General features: G+C 39.8%; 1 protein-coding gene across 2 annotated transcripts in view; it reads right to left on the reverse strand.

The window, feature by feature from the left end:
- Window positions 1-26,021, reverse strand: part of tiam2 (TIAM Rac1 associated GEF 2) — a 112,616-nt gene that overhangs the window by 55,444 nt on the left and 31,151 nt on the right. Inside the window, exons 8-12 of one of the 2 annotated variants that reach the window (XM_062976962.1) lie at window positions 18,078-18,149; window positions 11,726-11,890; window positions 4,032-4,136; window positions 3,311-3,389; window positions 2,718-2,810 (exon numbers count right to left, since the gene is read on the reverse strand). In XM_062976962.1, the coding sequence (XP_062833032.1) occupies window positions 2,718-2,810; window positions 3,311-3,389; window positions 4,032-4,136; window positions 11,726-11,890; window positions 18,078-18,149 (514 nt within the window). Of the gene's footprint in view, window positions 1-2,717; window positions 2,811-3,310; window positions 3,390-4,031; window positions 4,137-11,725; window positions 11,894-18,077; window positions 18,150-26,021 lie in introns of both variants that reach the window. The other variant, XM_062976961.1, reaches the window with a different exon arrangement.

Consider the following 26,021-nt stretch of genomic DNA (forward strand, 5'->3'; position numbering starts at 1 on the left):
CTAAACATGATTATTAAAACATTTAGGATTACCTTCATCTTACTAGCAAAAACATCTTGGAATGCAATTTGATGAAAGAATGACTTGAGCAAATACTTTATCAGCATTGGCATCTGTCAACTAAAGATAGCATTCTGGTTCTTTATTAAAGAGTAAAAAAAGAGGGAAATGCTCTGAGAATTCAATTTATTATGAGGCTGTAAGAGGAGAGTAAATGTAGTGTCTATAAAGGTAATCTTAAGTATGCCAACTGAATTATGTGACTTAGGATGCCATACTGTTGAATTAAAGCAGTTTGAAACAAGTTTAACTGCCATGACTCAATGCTAAGGAAATATAGAAGCTGTAGCTTCACAAAGTATTTAGACTTCTCTGCCAAAGAGTGCTGGTGGCTCACCAAACTACAACTACCACGATTCCATAGCATTGAGCGATGGCAGCTAAAAGTGGTATCAAACTGCATTAATTCTACAGTGATAAACCAAACCCTCCTTTCCAAGTAAATCTCCCATTCCTCTTCTCCAATTCCTTTTCTTCTCATTTTCGCTTAAATGTGGAATAAGCAATAGCTGGTTTATCTTAGCTAAATGCTTCCAGAACATAAGCATAACTGACAGTAAGAATACATAATGAAATGAGATGATGAGCAGTTGAGCTTGACAGCCATGGAACATTATGGCTGCAATCTTGTTGCTCCATTTCATCATTTATTTTATGCTCTGCCAGGTAATGTTACTTTTGGAAGGAGGGATATAGCTGTGGGTCCTAAAGTTATGAAGAAAATAGAGCATTAGAGAAACATCACTGTTTCACTCTGGAAACAATATAATCCATCAACAGAGATCCAGCCAATTTTTGACAAACAATAGGAGTAATAATGGATCCAGTAACAAAAACATTCAGAACTGGGATTTACAACAAAATGTACAGATAAAAGTTGAATTGACATAACAAGGTGAAATGCTGCCCTAACTAGTGCTCCTATATTTAACTGCTGATTTAGAGACTATATCTTTGTTGTGACTGCACCTTCGGGGATTATGGTTGATGGGGATGGAATTCGAAGAGGAAGAAAAAACCCTCGTGATGAGGGTTCACTGGAGGAGTTGCGCAGGAAGCGACTTAGAGAGCTATATGGGGGATCTTCTGAGGAAGATTCAGATGGGGAGATGGATGCTGAGGAACAGGTGGTGGCTGGGGAAGCGGGCACTGAATGGGCACAGCCACCGGAGATGTCTGGGGATTTGGGGTCTATGGATACTTCTGAACCTGGGGTTTCTGCAGGAGCTGATCCCAATTGGGATGCTTGGAGAAGGGAGGATGGTTCTTTAAGTGTTCATGGGGCTAAGTGTGGGCAGGATGATTGGGACTCCGACGAATTGCTAGGTACTCCAGATCCACAAGCTCTAGCTGTGTGGAGCTCAGACTCTGAGTAGATTTGGGACACCTGGTGTTTGGGTGTGAGTGTTTGGTCACCCAGGAGGAAGGGGAATAAAATGGGAATGTTTGGCCACTGCACTTTGCGTGTGGCAAGGTGTTGCTGAGGCGCCATTGGGATCTCTGTGTTTCCATGAAGACTGGACTTGGACTATGATTTGAATCTGCTGTTATCACCTGGCTTGGCTCTCGCTGTATCTTATCGTGGACCTGTTTTGGATGACTGCACCCTCTTCAGACCTTGGATCGGAATTTGACCTTGCTACTGCCTTCGCCCTGTGATTGATGACTACTATCGGCTTTTGACTCCTGGCTTGCTCTTTGGACACCGCTGTTATCTCCTGACCTGACCTTGGAATCCCGGACGACGTCTTTTCACCATCCTTTTGGAGCCTTCGGCTTTATCCACATTGTGGAAGCAGTCTACTGCATTCTTAGTTTGTTTGTTTGCTTCCTGACCAATTTGGTGTTTTCTTTTGGGAACTGTTCCTTTGAAAACTACAGAGCCGGCTGGCAGGGCTTGGACTCAGAAAGTGCAGTTTGCACTAAGTTTGTTTAGCTTTGTTTTTACCTGCTTGTGTTGCTGAATTATATTTTTGTTTGAACTGCTCTTGAAGCACTGATAGTGAAGTGTTTCAAGGTTTTTTCTGTGTTAACATTACTTTTTGGCTTATCTGCTGAATAAACTCTATTTTTGTTCGCTAATTGGCGTCTGACTCTTGACATCTTGGCAGACCCAAACGGATGAGCATGTTTAGTCTAAAAGGTCTCCCTACACAGCTATGAATGATTCTAAATTTTAGCTACACAGGTATATTCTAGTTGGAAAGCCATATTTGGGTCCAACAAAGTATAAACACTGTTTGTCTCATATGAAAAGTGCACTGGAACCTACATCCAAAACACCTTCCCAACAAGACTGCACCTGGCAAAAACCAGTCAGATATCTGTACACCTTTCTTTACATAATGGTCACATTTGTGTAAGAAAAACTGCAAAGTATAAATCTCAAAATTCTATGTTAGTCTGTTTCAAAATAAGAAGAAAGAAAGAATTTGAATGGTGTCACAAAAATACTACCATCCTTCTCTTTTTTATTTTGTCATGTGTAAGGCAGATTTTTTAAATACTCCTTTTAAAAAGGAGGAATGGCATCAATCATATAGTCTGTCACAAAAATTGACAGGGAAGAATGGGAAAATGTGGTGCAATTATCTCTTGGTTAAATGCAGTATGTACCTGAGCAGGAAAGATTTTAAATTTAAAGAGACAGCACAAACCTTCTCTGTAAGCCATCCCATCTGGAAGAACATCACTGACAAAGATATGGCTGAGATGCTCTTGATCATCAACTTGTGCAGTTACTGCAAATCCTGGAATTTTTTAAAAAAGATGTAACATTTCACATTGGTCATCTAACAACAATTCTTAAAATCAGATTTTGTTTCTGTAATATTTCATCACATTTTCTACTCCAACTAAGAGTTTCTTATTACAGTAGAGTCTCATTTATCCAAGCTAAATGAGCCGGCAGAAGCTTGGATAAGCAAATATCATGGATAATAAGGAGGGATTAAGGAAAAGACTATTAAACATCAAATTAGGTTGTGATTTTACAAATTAAGCGCCAAAACATCATGTTATACAACAAATTTGACAGAAAAAGCAGTTCAATATGCAGTAATGTTATGTTGTAATTACTGTATTTACGAATTTAGCACCAAAATATCACGATATATTGAAAACATTGACTACAAAAATGGCTTGGATAATCCAGAAACTTGGATAAGCGAGGCTTGGATAAGTGAGACTCTACTGTACATCTAATTCATATTTTGTATAGTTATGCATAATTCAAAAACTTCAGACTTACCAAAATCAGCTACACCATCACTCTTAGTGAGTTGCACATGGAAGAAACTTAAAGGAAATATTTCAATTTCATCATATATCTGAAAGAAAGATGTTTGACTTTGAAGAGGTACAACATTAAAGCGTTAACGCACTAGGCAATTTCTATTAAGCAAAGCAATTCATTGCTTTGTGTGCCAATTTCTAGGTGTTAAAATGGATGAAAGTGTCAGTGACTTGACTCATTGTTTTTTCATCATGTGGATCTCACTGAGATCTCTCAAGGTGATTGTACTTTACCCTTGGCAGAGTGGGAGATGGGAAAAGTTTTGATAATTAACTGATACCTTGTTATCCAACTATGATTCTTAGGATCAAACTTGATATAATTAGGAGAGCATGTGTATTTTATTTATGTATCCATCCTGATAAGTAGATATTGGAAAGGTGTCTGAATGGGTTCCACCCAAGCTAACATTGTGGACAATGAATCCTTCATTGTTTCTCTGGTGTTCAATAACTTTGTCTCATTTCCTACTAACTTCAATAAGACTACTCTAGAAGAAGGAGAAAATCAGAATTTGGCTTCAGTGGGTTTTTTGTCTGTATCCTTTTCTTGGAGTAACTATTGATCAGTCCAATTGCAAAACTTTGCAGTATTTGTCTATTTTATCATGAAAATACAATTCTACAAACACAACATTTTCTCAAAGAATTCCAAGTCTTTTTATAGTGCCACTTGCCTGATCTTGGATGTATTCATAAGCTTCAGGAATGTACGGCTCAATATTTTCATCAATATGTCTTCTAAGCTGTAAACCATGGTATCTTGGTTCCAATTGCTTAATCTAAGGGGTGAAAATAATTTATCGGTAATTCAGGTATTATTTGTACAAATATAGATGTCAGAATAGATGGAGATTGTCAAAAGACCTTCAGATTATGCTATTATGCAACCTACATGTAGCCTCTTCAAAAACAACTGAATATACCATAAAGAAATGTATTTGATGGTACAGCTTTCATATCAGGGCTGCAAGTTTTTTCTGTTTCAAGAAACCCACAGATTTGTAATGATACTTCCTGTATTTGAAATTAAACAAGTGGTTAGATGTGCAAATAAACTTAGAAACCTTTCTCTTCTTTAGCCTACACTGGCATCTGTTTGTGTTTGCAGGTCTTCCAGATGGCTTGCTTCTGCTCAGTGAAATATACACATCTGATGTATAAAATGCATGTGTGCACACAGACTGTTAAGAGAGGAATGTTGTGTCTGGGCTAGCTTTTATTGCACTTTTACTGCAAATTCCCCCTGAGAACTGAAACACCACCTATTTGTCACAAGTGTGTTATCACCAGGAAGCTGAATAATAGTAAAAATAAATGTTTTCTTCAGGATATTGGCCTTATTGTTGTATGTATCCTTGAGGTGATGTCCCTTAAAAATAAGACATATGGTTGACACTATGCTGAACTTATTTCAAACATCAACAGGGCAATAGCTCAAGTGGAACAGACTGTGCATTTATTAAGACACAGGGCTGAATCTTTTGGTACAGAACTCCTACATGGGGAAATACCTTCAGTTTTATGAAAGACAACACTAACAGAAAGGGAGTCATTTTTGTTCCACTTCATTCAATTCTATTATAATGGGTCCCTTTGCTGTTCCAGTGTCTGAATCTCCTATCAGATTATTCAGAAATAACACAAGAAACAACACAATATATTCTTTTTTTCTGCAAGTTACGAACAAGATATGTTCTGTAGGTTTGTTCTTAAGTTGAGTTTGAATGTAAGTTGGTATAGGTACATTTTTAAGTCTAACTATATATAAGCTTTGGATAGCATAGGGAAGGGTTAACACCCCTGTAGTGTTTTGTTTTGCTGTCTGTACCCTTGTTCAAAAAACTGCTTCACTTTCTGTCATTGTGATAAATGGATTTTTAAAAATTTGGCTTGTTGTGAATTTGGCTTGTTTTCTCCATGATAACTCTTTCAGGAATGGATTTCCCTTCCTAGGGGTAGATTTCTCTCACTTTCCGTTGTCTCAACCCCATTCTTAACTATGAGTCATTTGTAAGTCAGATGTTTGTAACTCGGGTACTGCCTGTACAGTATACAGACGAACAAATTCCTGGAGACAACTGAAAAATTGCATATGACAAATAATAATTTGTCAGATATATTCCATTATAACTAAGGTACCATTACATGGTTGCTAAACAAATACAACATTTCAACAAAAACTAGAAGCACACTCTTTGGAACGGCAACATTTTCATTTATAGCAACTCAGAGAACTTTTACTTCAACAAAGCTAAAACGTTGCTTTGTTTGCAGTTGCACCAACAAAGAAAGTAGAAAGGCAATATTTTCAAGGTCTGAACTCCCTCAGGAATATTCTGATTGACATGGCTGAGGTGAGCAGTGGGGTAAGCTGTATCTAAAGTGACTGAGTCGGCCCCTTTTTAACCCTAACACTCTCTTTCTCTCACGCAATGCCTCCTCCTTCTATACCTCCCTTTTCTTAACTATCTAGCAGTTGGGGAAGAACTAGCCCCTTTTGTAGATGCCTGAACCAAACACTTGCAGAGATACTTATATAAATCAGGCTGAGAACTGCATGAGGCACTGGCTACTGGTTGCCTAACCCTGAAATAAAAGGATAGTAACTCAAAAGGAGTCAGAAATACAATAATATAAAAGTTGAAAGAAAAGACAAAACTTTCCTTAATGTATTGTCTTCTTAAATTCACGACTTCATGACATCATGCACACTTTTAAAAATATGTAACATCCATAAATTCAGAAAAATACCATAATTGGTCATGTTAGGGGTTTTATGATTGCCAAAAAAGACTGCAGTGTGTAGGCTGCTGGTGTGTATAGGCTGCTGAAGACATATATCACATTATTTCTGCCTTCACAATTTTAGCCATTGATAGTTTATCAAAATGTGAGTACTGTGTCCATGCTCTCCATCCTCAACTTTTCCTCAGCATTTTATACACAAATCTTGGACCAGGATACTGCAGGTCAAGGATTTTGGTGCAGCTATGCAGCCATACTGCCACCACCAGGATAGAAAATGGCAGTTTCTAAGCCAATCCTCCCATAGCTCTGGCTTTGATAATGCCAGGAAGCCAGACACAGAGAAAATAGATGGTGGAATGGAAGAGGCTTATATCCACAAAGGGTGATTTGGGCTGCTACCATCACTGTTCTGGTAATGCAAGGTGATCTGGATGCCCTCTTCTGTGAGCACTAAAAATGTCATGTCCTTAACCTTTGGGTCCCTTGTACGAATGACTTGCTCCAATTGGATCTATATCTATAGGTGATCAGTCATGGCTGAGTAAGGCTGTCTTCCAAGGGTAGAATCTTGGCGGGAGGTTTCACTGTTTCTTCAGCAGGGAATACTCAGAGGTGGATGGGAAAGATTCCTCCTCTAAAACAATGGTTCTCAACCTGGGGTCCCCAGATGTTTTTGGCCTACAACTCCCAAAAATCCCAGCCAGTTTACCAGCTGTTATGATTTCTGGGAGTTGAAGGCCAAAAACCTCTGGGGACCCAGGTTGGGAACCACTGCTCTAAAATATAGCCTAAAGTACCTGGTATTCATTGGCAGTCTCCCTTTCAAGTAGGAACCAAGGCTAATCCTGCTGAGCTTCGAACATCAGATAGGATCTGGTGTTTTTAGGATATTAGAATTTAATAAATGTACACCAAAACACACTGATCTTTTTAATGCTTTAACATTCTATGTAATGCAGTTTATTCTTATCTTGATATTCTTGTTACTATAGGCATATATTGATTGCATATATGATTTATAACCAAATTAATGTTATGTTGAATCTAATCAAAACAATTTTAGTTACATATATAAAAATAATACATTAGCAAATATTGGTAGAGTTTGTCAACTGCACCTGTTACAGGATGGTTTAGATACATCGAGGCAGCTTTTGCTCCTTTTTTCTTTGCCCAACCACCATTGCACCAAATACAAATATATACAACAAACACAGACATTCAAGCTCCACAGTATACTACAGAATGAAAATGCCCGACACTCACCAGAGAAGTATGGAAATGTAAGAAAAAAGAACCAGGGAAGATGTAGCAGAAAGGAGTCAGCATTAAGAGACTGCTTATAAAAAACATTTAAAAATGTTCAGAATAGAAAGGAAGATAAAACAGAAAAAAAGTTTTAATTGGAAAAAGGTATCAAAATAACCTAAAATCAATGAAGTGAAATACACAGTAGAAGGAAAGATAGAATGATGCTTATAACTTAATATTTTACCACAATGCATTAAGTAATTTGTTTCCATGGACAGGTATGGATATCTTCTGTGCAAGGAATAATATTCTACCTGGCATCTTTCACCCACATTTCAAGTCTGTGATACCATCTAGTGGTCACCCATGTAGTGCTGACAACAGCATGTTCTTTCATTCCTTTTTCCAGCACTGTTTTGATATTGATTGCTGTATTTTATGATTTTTTTAATTTTCTGGTTTTTAATTGTTTTAATTATATTGTTTATTTGTTTTATGTTTTAATTATGTAACTTGGAATTCCTTGTGTATGTTGGGCTTGGTCCCCATGTAAGCCGCCCCAAGTCTTCCGGGAGATGGTGGCGGGTTATAAGAATAAAGTTGTTGTTGTTGTTTAGTAGACAACATTGCAAATTTGTGGTTATTGTGCATCTTCAAATCAGCTCTTATTTCTGGTTATTCCATCATACTGTTTATTGGAAAGATTTATTCAAAAAAAATTTACCATTGCATTCCTTTAAGGCTGAAAGGGTATGTTTTGCCCTAGGTCACCCAGTGGATGGCTGACTGGGGATCTGAACCCTGGACTCACAGAATTCCAACCTAACACTCAAACCACTGCATCAGGCTGCTTCTTTACATCTTAATTAAAATTAAAAATTAAGCTATTTCCTGACTTTTTAATTTACACTTATAAGGATGCTACATGCTTGGGTGTAATTAAACAAACTATGAAAGTAGTGGTGGTACATATTATTATTATTATTTACTATTTTTATAATTTGCATCATTGTAAATATCACTTATAAATTTAGAAAAGTATAAAATACTAATATTTCCATTATGTGTTTCTTAACTTACATCTGAACATATTTAATATCAATAGCAGTTTGTTAGTAAATACAGGAAAATGTTTCATTCTCTTTGCTTTATTATATAGCTGCAAGATGTAATTTCATTGCATAATTACAATATGTAATTACTATACAATTATCAACAGCTTTTTGCGGACAGCTGCTGTAAATTAATAAGAAAGTCGGCACTAGCTTTTTTGTATCAGAAGCGACTTGAGAAACTGCAAGTCGCTTCTGGTGTGAGAGAATTGGCCGTCTGCAAGGACGTTGTCCAGGGGACGCGCAGAAGCCTGATGTTTTACCATCCTTTTGGGAGGCTTCTCTCATGTTCCCACATGGGGAGCTGGAGCTGACAGAGGGACCTCACCCACTCTCCTCGGATTCAAACCGCCAACCTGTTGGTCAGCAGTCCTGCCAGAAAAGGGTTTAACTCACTGCACCACTGGGGGCTCCGCTGGCACTGGTATAACTGTAATAGTCTTTCCCATTTGCTGCCTACTGATCAACTATCTGTGTACAGTACTGAGTTGAATATGATATGTAAACAACCTCAGTATGATCAGGACTAAGCAAACATAAGAGCCCCAGAGCCACATTTCTCTTCCTTCTCACACAATCAATAGTGCTGTGTTCCCCTTCCATCCCAGAAGACAAGAGAGGGGAAATTTGGAGCATTCCAGTTGTCATTGGCCTCACATTTCCATCAGTCCTAGCCAATATAGCCAATGGAGTGGATGCTGTGAATTTCATCTGATCTCTACAAAAGAAGCACAGTGCTAGGCATGCTATTAAGTTCATTCAGTTATGCTTTTTTAGAGCTCATGTTTTTTCAGAATTCAGAGTCCTTTTGGATTCAGAATTAAAAGCAATATATTAACTTCTCAAAAGGTTTGGTTATTTTTGGCTAGTAACTGTACCTGAACACTTGGACTATTTGAGTCTAAGTCATTATGGTTCATGATTGCATTTCCACATTTTACCAAGAAGACAGACGAAGGTGGCACTTCTTCTTATGCAGCCCAACCTTACATGTGAATTAATATGATACGCTTTGTGTTTTAAGAGACATCAAGGGCAGGCTTTCTAAATTGGTTGTTACTGTACTTTTTGAAAGTTCTGAAGGCAACAAGGATTCAAACTGTATTGGATGGGGTTGCACAACACTAAAAAGGCAGGCCCACATCTTGGGTGCATTCCTGGATTCAACCCTGACTCAGGATGCTCCAGTTTCTGCAGTGACCAGGAGTTGTTGTTGTTTATCCATTCAGTCACTTCCGACTCTTCGTGACCTCATCGACCAGCCCACGCCGGAGCTCCCTGTTGGCCCGTCGCCACCCCCAGCTCCTTCAAGGTCAAGCCAGTCACTTCAAGGATACCATCCATCCATCTTGCCCTTGGTCAGCCCCTCTTCCTTTTTCCTTCCATTTTCCCCAACATCATTATCTTCTCCAAGCTTTCTTGTCTTCTCATTATGTGGCCAAAATACTTCATCTTTGCTTCTAATATCCTTCCCTCCAGTGAGCAGTTGGGCATTATTTCTTGGAGTTTGGACTGGTTTGATCTTCTTGCAGTCCAAGGACTCTCAGAATTTTCCTCCAACACCACAGTTCAAATGCGTCTATCTTCCTTCGCTCAGCCTTCCTTATGGCCCAGCTCTTGCATCCATAGGTTACTATGGGGAATACCATTGCTTTAACTATGTGGGCCTTCATTGCCAGTGCGATGTCTCCACTCTTCACTATTTTATCGAGATTGGTCATCGCTCTCCTTCCAAGAAGTAAACGTCTTCTGATTTCCTGGCTGCAGTATGCGTCTGCAGTAATCTTTTCCCCTGGAAATATAAGTCTGTCACTGCCTCCACGTTTTCTCCCTCTATTTGCCAGTTACAATAAGTCTGGTTGCCATAATCTTGGGGGCTTTTTTGATGTTTAACTGCAACCCAACTTTTGCACTTTCTTCTTTCACCTTGGTTATAAGGCTCCTCGGCTCCTCTTCGCTTTCAGCCATCAAAATGGTATCCATCTGCATATCTGAGGTTGTTAATGTTTCTTCCAGCAATTTTAATTCATCAAGTCCCACATTCGCATGATGTGTTCTGCGAATTAATCTTGTGCAAGCTGTGCCCATTCCTTGTCATGTCTGGGGTGGCCACAGCAACATGTACTTTAGTTACATCACAAATGAATTACTGAAATGTATGTGGGCCTGCCTTTGAAGAGCATTTGAAAACTTCAACTGATCCAAAGAGCTTCAGTCAGATTACTAATGGGTGCCGGGCAGAGTGAACACACAACTTTTTTTAACAGCTCTACTGGCCACCAGCCTACTAATGGACACAATTTGAAGTCCTGGATTTGAACTATAAAGCCCTATACCACTCAGATCCAGATCTATTTGAAAGATCTTATCTTCCCACATGAGCCTGAACTTTGGGATCTGCAGGGGAGGCACTGCTCTCCATTTTACAGTCTTCATTGATAAGGTTGTTGTGAAAGTGGGAGAAAGCCTTCTCTTTGTGCACTCCCACATTTTGGAGACTAAGAGAGTTTGAATGGCTCTTTCTTTGTTTTGCTTTCAATGACAGGTTAAGAACTTTCTTTTCTAGTAAGTCTGGTTTCAAGAACAAAGAGGTCTTTATGGTGTTGTCCTGTTTAAATCAGTTTGAAAGGAAGATTTGAATTGGTTTTTAAGTCTATTGTTATTTAATAGTATTTTAGTATTTTAGCCATTATTTTGTATAAACATGAATATTTTGTTCTTTTTAAAAGCTATATTGAAATCCATACCAGGAGAAAGGTAGGATTTAAAAAGTGATGGAAGGATGGATAGATGATCAAAAACTTCTCATATTTAGCTTATTTCACATTCTAATATAACCCATGTGGTGTGGCTAATTGCCATCACTGACTTCTACCAATGGTGAACTCATGAATGAGAAACCTCCAAATTATTCTATCTTCAATAATTCAGGTCTTGCAAATTTATGGCTGTGATTTCATTGATTGAAATCTGTAATACCTGTAATACAAACCTCTTCCCTTCCTACTACCTTCTACCTTCCTAGGCAATACTGTCCTTTCTAATGATCCACATCTTCTCATGTATGTAAAACAGTCAATTTACAAATTTTAGAACAGGTGGGAAGAGGTTCAATATCTAATATGTTGTTTCAGAGGAATGAAACAACAACTCTTTAACCTTGTCTACACTCTTACCATTTGCAAATGTAACCAGAAAACCTTCAAAGACTTCTGTAGTGTGATTTAAGTAACTATGAAAGATGTAGAGTAGCATACCTTGCATGCCATTGTCAAAACATCCTCTACTCTGTGTTCTGACTTGAGAGTTAGCATTAGCACTTGGCCACCAGGAAAGCGAACAAGTGATTGGATGTCCCAGGTATTTTCTTTTGTTGTACTTTCTGGAGCAGAGTAGTACACATTTAGAAATTCATCTACTTTCTGCTGAAAAGAAAACATATGCACATAGAAACACACTTTAACACAATAATAATATCATCTATTAATTGCAACTGAGAAGCTTTCTTTTTAAAACAAGGTACCAATTCACTAAGAAAAATACAGCAAACAAGCACTGGTGTCACTTCACTCAGTTGGGTATCATTATGATAATGTTTTATAGTATAGGCCCTGGCGGATCTCAGACTTACCAAGACTGAAAAGAAAATTACATTCATTCAGTATTAAAATATACTGCTCTTACTTCAAACTATCTTCATTTCAACAGTGCCATCTGGGAAGAGAAGGGGGGCATTTTGTTGCTTCTTAACTGTATAGTAATTGGGAATCAGAAATCTTTGCTCAATTGTTGTAATGCACACAGAAGTACTTGCCTATCCCAAACTACTTTCTGCCCATTTTTGTTGAGGCTTTGAAGAACATCATAAAAAGTACAGTACAATGAGTTATTTTGTGTAATTCTGACCGGCTAATTCCCCTCCCTCCCTCCCTCCCTCCCTCCCTCCCTCCCTCCCCCCCCCCCCCCCCACACAAAAAAAGAAGTGTCCCATTGCTGTTCCTTACATGCTGCAGCTTAAATCTGGGACAAGGATTACAACACAAAATAGTGCTGCAGAGTGGTTTGAGATGAAATGGACTCAGAATGAAATACTCAGACATTTTGTAAAGCACTCTAGACATTATACAAAGCTTAATGATAACATACTGAATTAATTTCTGGTAAACTACCTTAGAAATGTTGCCTACCTTAGAAATTTTGCCTATCTTAGAAATTTTGATGCAGTTTGCAATCCTTTGCATTTTCACCCATGGTGTATTTTTTTATTATTATTATTACAACATTTCTATCTCGCCCTTCTCACCCCTGAGGGGGGACTCAGAGCGGCTTACAACCAATATAAACAGAGTATATAAAACAATTACAATGCAACAATAATAATAATTAAGATAAGATAAAAAACATTCATATAAATATACATTCAGAGGTGCAATCCGAGTCACAATCCGAGTCTGTCAGTTCTTTGTCTTAAGTTCATAATCATTAATGCTGCATCTATCTCTCAAAAGCCTGGTCCCATAACCAAGTCTTTGTTTTTTTGCGGAAGGACAAGAGAGAGGGAGCCTGCCTGATCTCATTAGGGAGGGCGTTCCATAGACCGGGGGGGGGGGGGCACCACTGAAAAGGCCCTGTCTCTTGTCCCCACCAATCGTGTTTCTGTGGTGTAGCAGCACTGAATTGCACTGGCGTAGTTGTTCAGCATGTTAGAGTCATAATAATGCATGTGTTAGAAAAATATACAACAGGGGAATCTTACTTGGTTTGTTTTCTCCCTTTGGAAGTGTTTGGGAATGTCTACAAGAGAGGTTTAAACCTATTGGATCTATGTTTAGCACAACAGGCCTCCAAAATGCTCCTTATTGCTGTTGTTACTGTTGCCTGCTTTCAAGACATTTCCATATTTTGGAAATAATAATAAAAATAATAATAATAAAACTTTATTTATACCCCGCCACAATCTCCCCACAGGGACTCAGGGCGGCACACATGGGGCAAGGCCCAACCAGCATAATTTACAAAAACAACAGCATAATTACATTGTACAATATACAAAAAATAAAACACAGTAAGACAATAAAACAGGAGTTAATACAGCAGTAATAATATCAACCAACCACCAAGTACATTTTAGGTTTGCTTTAGGAAACCCTAAAGCAAACCTATAATGGCAAGATTTGTTCTAAAGGGTTTGGGCTTAGCCCTCCTCCAATGCTGCAAGAGTGTGACTTGCTAGTAGATTTCCATGTTTCCCCTACACCAGAGTTTTCTGTAGGCTTATACTTGTTAAAAGTTGTATTACTTTTTCTTTTCCCATCTATGCTTCTAAAGGACATCACATTTGGGAGCCTTCAAATGGCAGTAGGCCTGCTCCCTGATTAAGAAGTAAAATGATCACTAATTAATTATACACAGAGGTTGCTGTCAATCCTTAAATGAGCTTTGATTTCCTGTGACTGTTAAGAAAACTCACTGAAGTCATTCTCTGTGTTGTTATTTATTATTTGGCATTTATCAAAATATGAGAAAACTGTAAAGGAGATCTATTTGATTTCTAATTGATTCAATAGGTTGATGAAATTTCAGTAGGAAATTTCATCAGCAGAGGGCAGTAGAAGCTAATACCATCCCTACACAGAAATATAACCCTGAACAATTATGCTATACAGATTGTTCAGGCTTTTAAAAATTACCCTTTTTTTAAATAGCCAATTTTGTCAAAATCATCCTATTGCTGCATTTAGGCTCTGACAACAGAAACTATACTATTTATATTTTATAAAATAGAATAAGCAACAGCACAATAAGAAGAAGAAAAGAAAATCCATCTATAAAATTTAAAGAAAAAGAAACCCATCCACACAAACAAATCCTAGCACGGGGTTGTTGTATGTCTTTCGGGCTGTGTGGCCATGTTCCAGAAGTATTATCTCCTGACGTTTTGCCCACATCTATGGCAGGCATCCTCAGAGGTTGTGAGGTATGGATAAACTAAGTAAGGAAAGGAAAGAATATATATCTGTGTAGAGTCCAGGGTGTGGCAAGAGTCCCAGTGACAAAGGACTCTTGCCACACCCTGGACTCTACACAGATATATATTCTTTCCTTTCCTTACTTAGTTTATCCATACCTCACAACTGAGGATGCCTGCCATAGATGTGGGCAAAACGTCAGGAGAGAATACTTCTGGAACATGGCCACACAGCCCGAAAGACATACAACAACCCTGTGATCCCGGCCATGAAAGCCTTCGACAACAAATCCTAGCACCTCTTTGAATTCGGGTCAATCCCTCCTGCAATTCATTAAATTAATTATGAAGACTGGCATCCATTCTGAGCATTACAAAAGGAGACTGATACCCATTCCATAAATTTTGTTTCTTTTTATTGTAATGAAACTATCGGCATTAAGAACTCCTTCACTATATCAGTCTTCCCCAACTGATCACTGTTGAGATACGTGAGACTATAACTGCCCACTACTCCCAGTCTGCATGGGAAAGGTACAACTCACCTGGATAAAATCAGGCTGAGAAAGATGCTGGTCATGTTTTGAAGATGTCTGTCCTTCATTCTGTATACTGATTTTACTTTTTTCAGAACAGCCAGAATCAATGTTTTAGTGCAGCATAATATGACCTGGCCTAAGACATTTGCCTTACCTAACATTCACATCAGTGGTGGCCAATGTTTTTTTCAAATCAGATGGCATTGGAGCCATACTGGATTTTATTCCAGACTTTAAAAGCACAATCCAAGGTACTGAACCCAGTTGCTTTAAAGTCTGGAATAAAACCCAGTGCAGATTAATCATACCATTAACATGGAAGACACTAGCTGCCACTGACTCACATAGCAACAAATCTTTACTAACTGTTTTTAATGCTATGATACCGTAAATAAAACTATTTCCTTAAAACGCGTTGATGGAAACACACAAACAAAAAAACACATAATAATAAAAGGTGTTGGTTGTGCTGAAGAGACAGAGCTACATCTACATTTTTCCATCTTCAAATTTAAGAGGCTGTGCTTTTTCCCCTCAGCTATGTCTGCCCAGTGAATAATCCCACAATACTTGATTCATTCATTGCCACACAGAGTTCTGACAACATATTCAGTTTTCCAGAAATTTATGCCAGGACTGTTAAATGTACTGCACTGTGCCACGGCGTTGCTTGAAGAGAAGCAAAGTTATTTCATGATTTCTTTCACCTTTGTTTGTGACCATTTTATATGAAACTCCACTTTAGAAGACATACATGGAACATTTAATGTGGCTATGCTTCAGTAAACTCATCAGGACGTTTCTTGCAATGCTTTTTTTCAGATTTCTCTAATAAAATTGGCTTGTTTCCAGTACCAGTGGTTTTGAGAGCTACAATGAATCATTTTTTGAGTTGTTGGATGAAGCATTAAGCAATCTACAGAAACCACAGCAAAACTGCAGATGGTTCTTTTCAAATGAACACAGGCTAGGGTTGTCAGGCGTCCGTTATTATATGAGATGCCCCTTACTTGATGGCCAAAAACCTTGTCTCTTATAGGACTGGCAAGGGTCCCTTATTGTAAGGGATATCCCTTATTTGAGGGCTGGAATGTGAGCCATTTTAAATAGACTGAACGGGATGCCAAAAATGCAGTATTTGGGGATGTGGGCAATTTGAGGAAAGCCTCGGGACTCTTGGTGTATGCCAAACAAAAAACCAAGTATGGATTTTCATGGATTTTAAAAGTGTGTCTCATGTAATTTATGAATGTGGGCAACACATTACTTTTATAGAAAAATACATGGCTAAGTTAACTGAAATTAGTATTTTCATTGGTATTTGAGTATAATAAAAACTTATTAATAGTTACTTGCCGTCAATGTCACATGTCATGAATTTTGACTGTTCCTTATTGCCGTTTTAAAATCTGGCAACCCTAATATAAACAGAATTCCCAGCCTTATTCATTTAGCAGACACAGGACCTGGAGCTCATACAGAAAAGCATGTTCCACAGGAGGAATAATTTGGACTCCAAATTCAGGCTCATTAAAAAGTTTATAGATTCTTTCCATCTATTCTGAAAACCACTGGGCACACAGAAAGAAATGCCCAAATAAATATTTAAGAGCACAGGATTCATGCTGCTACACCAAGGGAGGAAATGCACAAAGGTAGCAAAGTTCATCAACATTTCGAAGGTATGCAAGCTTTTGTTCAAATACCTTACAATCATATCATTTGAAACTCATGTTTACTTCTCCCGTATCTCCCCAGAGGGAATCGGGGCGGCTCACAGATATAAAACAAGCATACAGTGGTATCAAATACAAAAAACACACAAATAAAATTAAAAGGCATAAAATAAAATCACAGTCATTATAAAACACATGATAAAACACAGAAATAAAATCATACAATGGTCTGGGCAAAGTGCACTGAGTGAAACTTGTAAACATGAAGGAAGTTAAGGTGCTATAAGATCATGGGGAGAACCTTAAACTGGGGTGAAAGCTAAAGCTAAGACTGGGGCAAAAGCAAAGCTCACAATGACCCCACATTGCAGAATCAGCCCTCCTGATGATATTAATTGTTCACTCACTATACGCTCTTAATTTACAACTGCTATTTCTGCCCTGATGCTGATATGAACCAAGGGGAATTCATACAAGTAAGCTCTCTTTTGCAGGAAAATGAGGTATTTCTAGCACCATTTCAGAAAACAAGAGTGAGAAAACATGCCTCTGAATATCAGGGTCTGGGAAATAAGAGCTGGAAGGCACAGTTGCATTCATTTTCTGCTTAAGGACTCCCCTCAAGCAATCTTTCAGGTACTGTATGCACATAATGTTGGACCACTTAAGTCCTTTGTTCAGCATAACACTTAGGTTTATGTTAGTTTTTGTCGGTGGACAAGGCCTATTGCACTATGATAGACAAAGAAATGGGCAATGTGCACAATGATTCCCAGTGCAACAATGATCTCTCAGAGCAATAATGAACAATGATGATTGAAATGGCTCCTGGAATAAGCTTTTGGACTGTGTGATTTTAAATAATAGTTTTAAGTGATATGTTTTAATTATGTGATTTTAAAGTATATATTGTTTATTTTATATGTATTCAAGGCATCAATTTGCGCCTTTGTTGTGAACCTCCATGAGTCTCCTTTGGGGTGAAAAGGATGGCAAATAAACATGGTAAATAAATAAATAAAGGTGCTCTCACCTTGCATCCAATAATACTCTGCAAAACACCCAATAGTTCTTTAGCAATCAATTAAGTGTAACCTAAAGATGAGTTGTTTGAAAACTACTACCACAAAATCACACTGTATTTGAGCTATCCATTCACAAGATGCAGCTTAAACCACTGTATTAACTGAAAAACAATAACATTTCAGCAATATCCATAAACCAAGCCACTGTGACAATAACACACAGGTGCAAGGAATCAAAAAATAATTACAATGACTCTTGGAGGCATTCCTAATGACTTCTAAAGAAAAAAAAGCAAGCCAAATAAGATTCTCCTGTTGTCCTATTTAATACACTTGAATATTATGAATTCAACAAGCTGAACAAATACATAAGTGAAGTTCAAAAAGTTAGACTATCTTACCTCAGTAGAATTACTGGAAATCTGGGGTAGCTGTGTTCCACTAGATCCATGCACACCAACTGAGTCAAAAATCTAATTCAAAGAAAAACATAGATCAATGTGAACAAAACATTTCAAAGACTCACTGTTCTATCTGCAACAGAGGAGGAGAAAGAATTATGAGAAGTCACTCAACTGCACAATCACTATCTACTTCTAATGTGAGCGCAAACATCTTGCGTATATGTGCAAGAAAGACAGAAAGCTACTTTCTTGCTTTGGTGATCTTGCTGTAATATTCAACATCTTAGATTTCCCAAATCTTTAAAAATCTCCGCAGATGACTGTGCGATATCCAGACAGCACAATGCCATCAGAGAACTGTATTGACATTAAAGAGCTATGTGTGGACACCAGAGCTGAACTGGAGCAAAGGCAGATGAGAAGGGGGTGGAATTGCGGTAGCCAAGTAAGACAGAACTAACGTTTCCTTCCTGACTAGCTGCTAGGCACAATGCTCTTGGAATGGATACTTCCTCTATCAAATCTTCTTAGGCTTTCCAGGGTCCTTTGGGTAGACATTTCTGAGTACTCAAACTTCTCCTTTTGCCAGGGTCTCCCTTAACCTTCCCCTGAGAAAAGGGGGAAGGAAGTGTGCCCAACTGGTGCATTATCTCTGATTCCACTTATGCTTCCTAAGGATTAAGACAATGCCAAGTGGTCTTTTTGTACCAGGCAATGAAGGATGAACTGAATTCAGAAAAAGTTTATCAGGAGAATTGCTCACAATCAAGGCAGCAAAAGGACTGGATTGGGCACTCACAAGTACAGTCCCAAATGTGAGTCTATTGATCGAGCTGCCATGTTCTAAAGATACCACTTACAATACAATACAATATTTTGACCTTTATTCATATTGCTACCACAATTATATGCTCACAAGTTTATAGAGAACCACTAAATACCAAGATATGTACAACACTAGACCTAAATTCATTCTAAATGTTTCTTCTCTTACAGTCAGACTTTTCCTTTAAAAATGCAACTCTGTAGGCAGGGTTAATAACAGCAAATAATGACTTCAGAGTCTTCTCTATTACACCAATTTGCTAATGTGTATATATGTGTGTGTGTAAAGAAATCCTTGCAAGAGATCTCTGCAAAAGGAGAGTTGATCTTTTTGCAGAGGCAAAGCCACGCCTCAAACAATGTATCTTTTTGATGCAGGTGGCTCAGATTGTCAGTTGGAGATTTGAGATTGCTAAAGGAGCACAGAAATGAAAGGCTCCTCTTGCTATGGTCAAATAGCAGATTAGTTATGCTATGCTATATGTATATATTGATGCTGATTGATTAGGTTATTGATCTTATGCAACTACATGGACATTGTATGATTGCAGAACTGTTTTGTATTTCAACTCTACAAGCAAGAGTAAAGTTTCCTTTGTTCATTTCAATTCCTCTGCCTGGTCTGAGTCTTTTGCACATGGTGTTAACTGGACGCTACTGATTCCGCTATACTCTCACCTGGTAACATTCTCTGTTAAGCAAGACACAAAGCTTCAATACCAATGGCTTTTTGATGCAACTTGTGTTTGACAGCTGGTACACACATATGATTTCAAAGGTTTAAAATACTAAAGGATTTGGAATAAGCTTCAGAATTAACTTCTCACTCACACTCATCTGCTTCACCAATGATTGCCAGTAATCTGGGAAACAAACCCTCTAAGTACATTTAAGTGGCAAATTAGCACTCAGCATACTTATTTCATCCCTTCTCTTTGAAATAATTGGTCATACAGTGATGCACAACCACTATAATTTTTTTCATGTTTCTAAATGGCTGATGTTTTGATAAGGAAACTTGTGAGAGACTACTTAGAAATGATAATACAAACTGTTTCATTCTCTGATTGTTCAGTATCTCACTAAATATCTTAAGATACTAGGTTGGGTTTGTTGCCCTAACTGATTCCCCATACTTGTGACTTTCTCATGCTTTTGGTAACTGCTTTTTTATCATTCAAAAGAGCCACAGGCTATTTTCGTATGCATATTCTCAAGTGTGCAAGCTGCTAAAGATGCAAAAAGAGGCCACTTCTTTTGAATGAGAATGGAGTAATCATACCCATGTCTGTATCAGAACCCTAGGGCAAAACTTATCCGATTTGACTTGACAACTCACATATTGTATAATTCACACCTGTAATCCTGGCTATACAATTTTCCTGAACCTGCTCTGAGAAAGGACTGATCAGATCCACAGAGAAAATGTTCTCAGGTTCAACTTGTTGTTGTTGTTGTTGTTGTTAAACACTGTCAAGTTAACTTCAACTTAGCTCTACCTGAAGCCTGAAAGGTGAAGTCTGAGCAAGCGTGGGGATTTGGGTCCCCACATGAAAGAGACAGTTTGGGTCATTGCGGAGAGACTTCCTTGAAGCCTCTTTCCCCTATCATTGTGAAAAGGGGCAGCAGCACTCTATATAAGAGTGCCTGCCCCTCTTGCTTGTCTTTTTCTTTCAGCATGACCCACCCACCCACTCTGAGGTCAGTGTGAGTTTAAGACTGGTCACGTCAGGGCCAGGGAGGAGCTTTTCCTCCTCAAGGAATTTACTCTGGGAAGGGGGGAAGGGTTTGCCTACTATATACTGTCTCTGTTGGATTGTGGTAATTGGCATTTGGAAGTGTTATTTGAATAATTTGTCACTGGCATGGTAAATTTTTAAAGTAGATTAAGTAAGCTCCATGGCACCCCCTTTCTGTGTTCTATAGCTTGGGTTGCTGGGGAGGTGGCTCCCCTTGGGGCTAAAATGGCGGTTTCTCACTGTTGAAAAACTCTGTGGTTTGGGAGGGAGCATCCCAGAATGGGGTAAGTAACCATGATAATTTGGATTACCCTCAAGGTTTAGTGCTGGTCCAAGGGTGGTCTAGGGATAGTCCCAGTGTTGACACTTAGCCTTTACTATACCCATCAGATGAATTTAACTTCTTCTTTTCTTCTGGTTGCAAAATAAATAAATAAATAGGTCAAAAATTGGCTCTTTGCACCATACTTTGTTTATTTGGTCCCTTATGAATGAGAGATCCCTAGGTCACCCTGTTACCAACAGCCCTGCTCAGGTCTTGCAAATTCTGGTCTGTGACTTTGATTGAGTCTATCCGCCTGGAATGTGGTCTTCCTCTTTTCTTACTGCTTTCGACTTTACCAAACAGCATTGTCTATTCTAATGTCCAAAAGTATGACAGCTTCACTTTAGTTATCTTACTTTCTAGGGACTGCTCAGGTACTGGGAAAATAAACACACAAACACTAACTTTGTATATATTTTCATGCTAAATTTCTAGAATGCTGTAAGATGTCAATTATTCAGTACAGAGTCAACACAGACAGGTTCTTTGGTAACCACATATTATCATTGCCAATGAAGTGACTCAAAAATGGAATAGTCCTTAAAGAACACTGGGTAGTAGGTTAGGTATATTAGATGTTTACTAAAATGAAATCCCATATGTATCTCATAAACAAACTTCTGATGGTTATTTGTAGCTAAGGGGACTTTCCAGTTTAACCTCTGCCACAGTAAAACAAATTGGTTGATATTTGTTTTTTGTATTCTCCATTTTAGTACATATGATTAGCGACTGCAGTATGACTGCTGTATATAGAGAGCCAGTATCTACAATTTCATGTTCCCCTGTCTGACAAAATATGTCCTCTCTGGGCATTCTCTGGGTCCTCCAAACAATTCTACAGTATGCTTCTGCCAGAGGTTGATCACATAAAGGTATCCTTTCTAGACATTTCCATGATCCTCCAGCATGACTCTATGGATGCATCCACCAGATATGTTTCTTCACTATGAAAAACCATGGGTCACTATTACCCATGGTTTCACATATCCATACAAAGTCATTGAATGTATCCCTCATGGATGCATATGCCAAGGATGTCGGGAGGTTATGTTTTTATTTGTTTTTTATTTATTATAAGTCTTTATTTAATTCCGTATTTTATTATGAATGTGGAAATGAAGTGTTTTTTTTATCTTTCAATTCCTTTTATATGAGTTTGAGCTATGAAATGAGATGTATAATTAATATATGCTTCTAAACAAGCATTTTTAAAGAAGCACAGAATAAACTCCACCTCCTGATAATGTAGACAAACATTTACCAGCATTAATGATAAAATACAAACTGATTAATCAGCACCACTAAACATGTTGCACCTGCCAACCTAGCCGTTCGAAAACATGCAAATGTGAGTAGATCAATAGGTACCGCTCCAGCGGGAAGGTAATGGTGCTCCATGCAGTCATGCTGGCCACATGACCTTGGAAGTGTCTATGGACAACGCCGGCTCTTCAGCTTAGAAATGGAGATGAGCACCAACCCCCAGAGTCGGTCACGACTGGACTTCATGTCAGGGGAAACCTTTACCTTTACTTTACTAAACATGTTGCATCAGCATAAAAGGTTATTATGATATGAATATGAACTGCACTTTAAATTACTGTGAACATGCCCAACCAACTGTCAGATGACATAATAGTACTTTGACTTAAATTAATATCTTCACACAAAATGCAATTTCTAAATGAATATAAACTAAAGAATGATATAAACATGTGAGGAGAAGTCATAGGGAGGAGGGAGTAAGCTTGTTTCCTGCTGCCCTGGAGACTAGGACACAGAACAATGGCCTCAAACTACAGGAAAGGAGATTCCAACTGAACATCAGGAAGAACTTCCTCACTGTGAGAGCTGTTAGGCATTGGAACTCTCTGCCCCGGACTGTGGTGGAGGCTCCTTCTTTGGAGGCTTTTAAACAGAGGCTGGATGGCCATCTGTCGAGGGTGCTTTGAATGTGATTTTCCTGCTTCTTGGCAAGGGGTTGGACTGGATGGCCCATGAGGTCTCTTCCAACTCTATGATTCTACGATCTGGACAAGCTAGACTATGCAATGAAAAGACCACTAGGCCTGAAGCTATGGGAAAAAAGCACAGATGCAAACACCCTTCTTTGTGTTTGCTAATGCATATAAATGTCAGTCACTTGGAAAAGCTTCAGAATTCTATTTATAGTCATAATAAAAATGGGTAAAATCAAATGGTGCTTAATTTTTCCACATTTTATAATATTTTTAATAGTAACAAGAGGCTGTCTGTCTGTCACTAGTCCCCCTACTCCAATAATAAAGTTTTGTTTTCCTCCTACTGTTTACAGTTTTTTTAATATATCTCCTATTTACCCTTTATAATCTGTTACATTAGAGATGGACAGGTTGCTCACCTGTAACCATGTTTCTTCGAGTGTACTCTGTGAATTCACACTAATGGAGAAGCTGCGCCTGCGCAGGTTCCGACGGAAACTCTTCCAAGCTGAAGTTCAAATTTTGGCGGTAACCACGCCCCCCTTCCCAAGGGGCATATAAGGCAGCCCCAGGCGCCCGCTCTCCAGTTCCTACGCCGCCAAGGCAACGAGAAAGGGAGAGGTTTGCCAGAGGGGAAGGAAGGGCGGGTTTGTGTGAATTCACAGAGTACACTCGAAGAAACATGGTTACAGGTGAGCAACCTGTCCTTTTTCTTCGTGTACTCTGTGAATGCACACTAATGGAGACTAACACGCTAAGGTCCCGGATGGTGGGACAAGGCAAACTCGACAATCAGTGAATGTCCAAACACATGTTTATTAGGACATAGAAAAAATAACCGTCCCAAGGGACCAGTGCAATAAATTGTCCGAAAGGACCAGTGCAATGCAACATGAGCATCATAGAAGAAGAACATAACATGGAAGGAATTTTTCAATAAACATGATAGAGAAAAATACACAATTGCGTAGTGCATATAAACGCTCTCCCAGGGGGAGAGGGACAAACACATCTTGGTCTTTGGCATATCCGCCAGGGCCAACGAGGCGGTACAAAGCAACAGAGCAACTGCTCAATACAATCATGGGAAAAAAACATATCCCTAGAGGCAGGTATGGGGAAAAAACCCCGTCCAACTTGAAGGAGAGGTATAGAGAGTCACCTGTGGGTGAATATGAAGAGAAAAAACGTCTGAGAGTCAGGAGAGGCAAGATGAGAGTACTGATCTTGCAAAGGCCGAGTCTTTAAGGGCCTTACTGTCCAGCCTGTAGTGAGAGACAAACGTGAGAGGGTTTGACCAGATAGCCGCTTTACATATGGAGTCAAGCGGAATACCCCTAAGGAAGGCGGTCGACGCCGAGAGGCCCCTAGTCGACCTCGGGCGGATGGAAGGAGGGGGAGGTCGCTTGGCTAGTACATAGGCCAACTCAATGGCCTGAGCGATCCAGTGGGACAGTCTTTGGGAAGAGATGGGATTACCCAACTTGTCCTGGGCATAGGCGACAAAGAGTCTTTGTGACTTACGAATGTCCTTAGTACGGTCCCTGTAGAAAAGAAGTGCTCTCCGAACGTCGAGAAGGTGCAGTTTTTGCTCGAGAGGAGAGGAGGGGTTAGAGAAGAAAGCTGGTAAGACAATGTCCTGGTTGAGGTGGAAGGCTGACACCACCTTAGGAAGAAAGGTAATGTCCGGGCGAAGAACAGCGCGGTCATGGTGGAAACGAAGATAAGGCTCGTCGACTCTGAGGGCAGCGAGCTCGGATGGCCGTCGTGCCGACGTGATCGCCACCAGAAAGGCCAACTTCCAGGAGAGCAGGCGTAGGTCGGTCGAGGCAAGCGGTTCGAAGGGAGCAGAAGACAGTTGAGAAAGTACAAGTTCGAGGCTCCAGCCCGGCGTAGGTGGTAGCGACGGCGGGCAGATGTTATTGTAGCCCCGGAGAAAGGTTTTGATCAGGTGGTGAGAAAAAAGAGATGGCTGGCCGTGGCGCTGAAAAGACCAGGAAAGAGCTGCGAGATAAGCTTTTATAGAGGCAAGAGAAAGTTTCTTCTCGACGAGAGTCATGAGGAAGTCGAGGACCACCGATACCGAGGTCGGGAAGGTGTCGACGTTACGGGATCGAAGGAAGGCATGAAAGCGAGAGAGTTTGTAGGAATAAGCCTTGGTAGTAGACGGCTTATGGGCTGCCCGCAGGACGTCTTGCAGATTCTGCGGAAGAGAGGCTAGGTAAGAATCCTCCATGCAGTGAGATGAAGGGAAGAAAGGTCCGGGTGAAGAATTTTGCCGTCCTCCCGTGAGAGAAGGTGCGGCGAGAGAGGCAGAGGGTGAAACGATCCTCTGGAGAGGCGAAGAAGGGCTGGATACCACGGTTGGCGGGGCCAGGCCGGAGCTATGAGAATCGCCGTGACCGAGATCGAGAGAAGTTTTTCGAGAACTTTCGGTATGAGGGGAATCGGTGGAAAAAGATAAAGCATCTCCGCCGACCAGTCCAGAAGAAAGGCATCCCCTAGGCAGCCGGGGAAAGAGTTCGGGGGGAGCCTCGCTCCGTAGCGGGGTAGCTGAGCGTTGTGGGGAGACGCGAAGAGATCCAGAGTAGGGCGCCCCCAGAGGCGGAACAGACCGTCGAGGACCTCGGGATTGAGCTTCCATTCGTGAGAGGAAGAAGTCATCCTGCTGAGGGCATCCGCTAAGCCGTTTTGGGCGCCCGGTAGGTGGATTGCAGAGATCTGTACGCCGTGGGCTATGCACCAAATCCAGAGACGAGAGGAGAGGAGCATCAGTTTCCTCGAACCCGTACCACCCTGTTTGTTGATGTAGAATACTGCTACTAGATTGTCCGATTGAATGAGGATGGACTTGTGGCGGATGAGGGGGGAGAATGCTTTTAGGGCTTTGAGAATGGCGAGAAGTTCGAGGAAGTTTATGTGGTTGGCCCTCTCTGACGGGGACCAAAGATTTTGAACCGTTAGACCGTTCATGTGGGCTCCCCAAGCGTAGGTGGAGGAGTCTGTGGTTATGGTTAGCGATGGCGGGGCTGGATGGAAAGGAAGGCCCTTGCACACGTTTTGGTGAGACATCCACCATGAGAGAGAC

Source organism: Anolis carolinensis, chromosome 1, assembly GCF_035594765.1.
Source record: "Anolis carolinensis isolate JA03-04 chromosome 1, rAnoCar3.1.pri, whole genome shotgun sequence".
NCBI classification, from domain to species: Eukaryota; Metazoa; Chordata; class Lepidosauria; order Squamata; family Dactyloidae; genus Anolis; species Anolis carolinensis.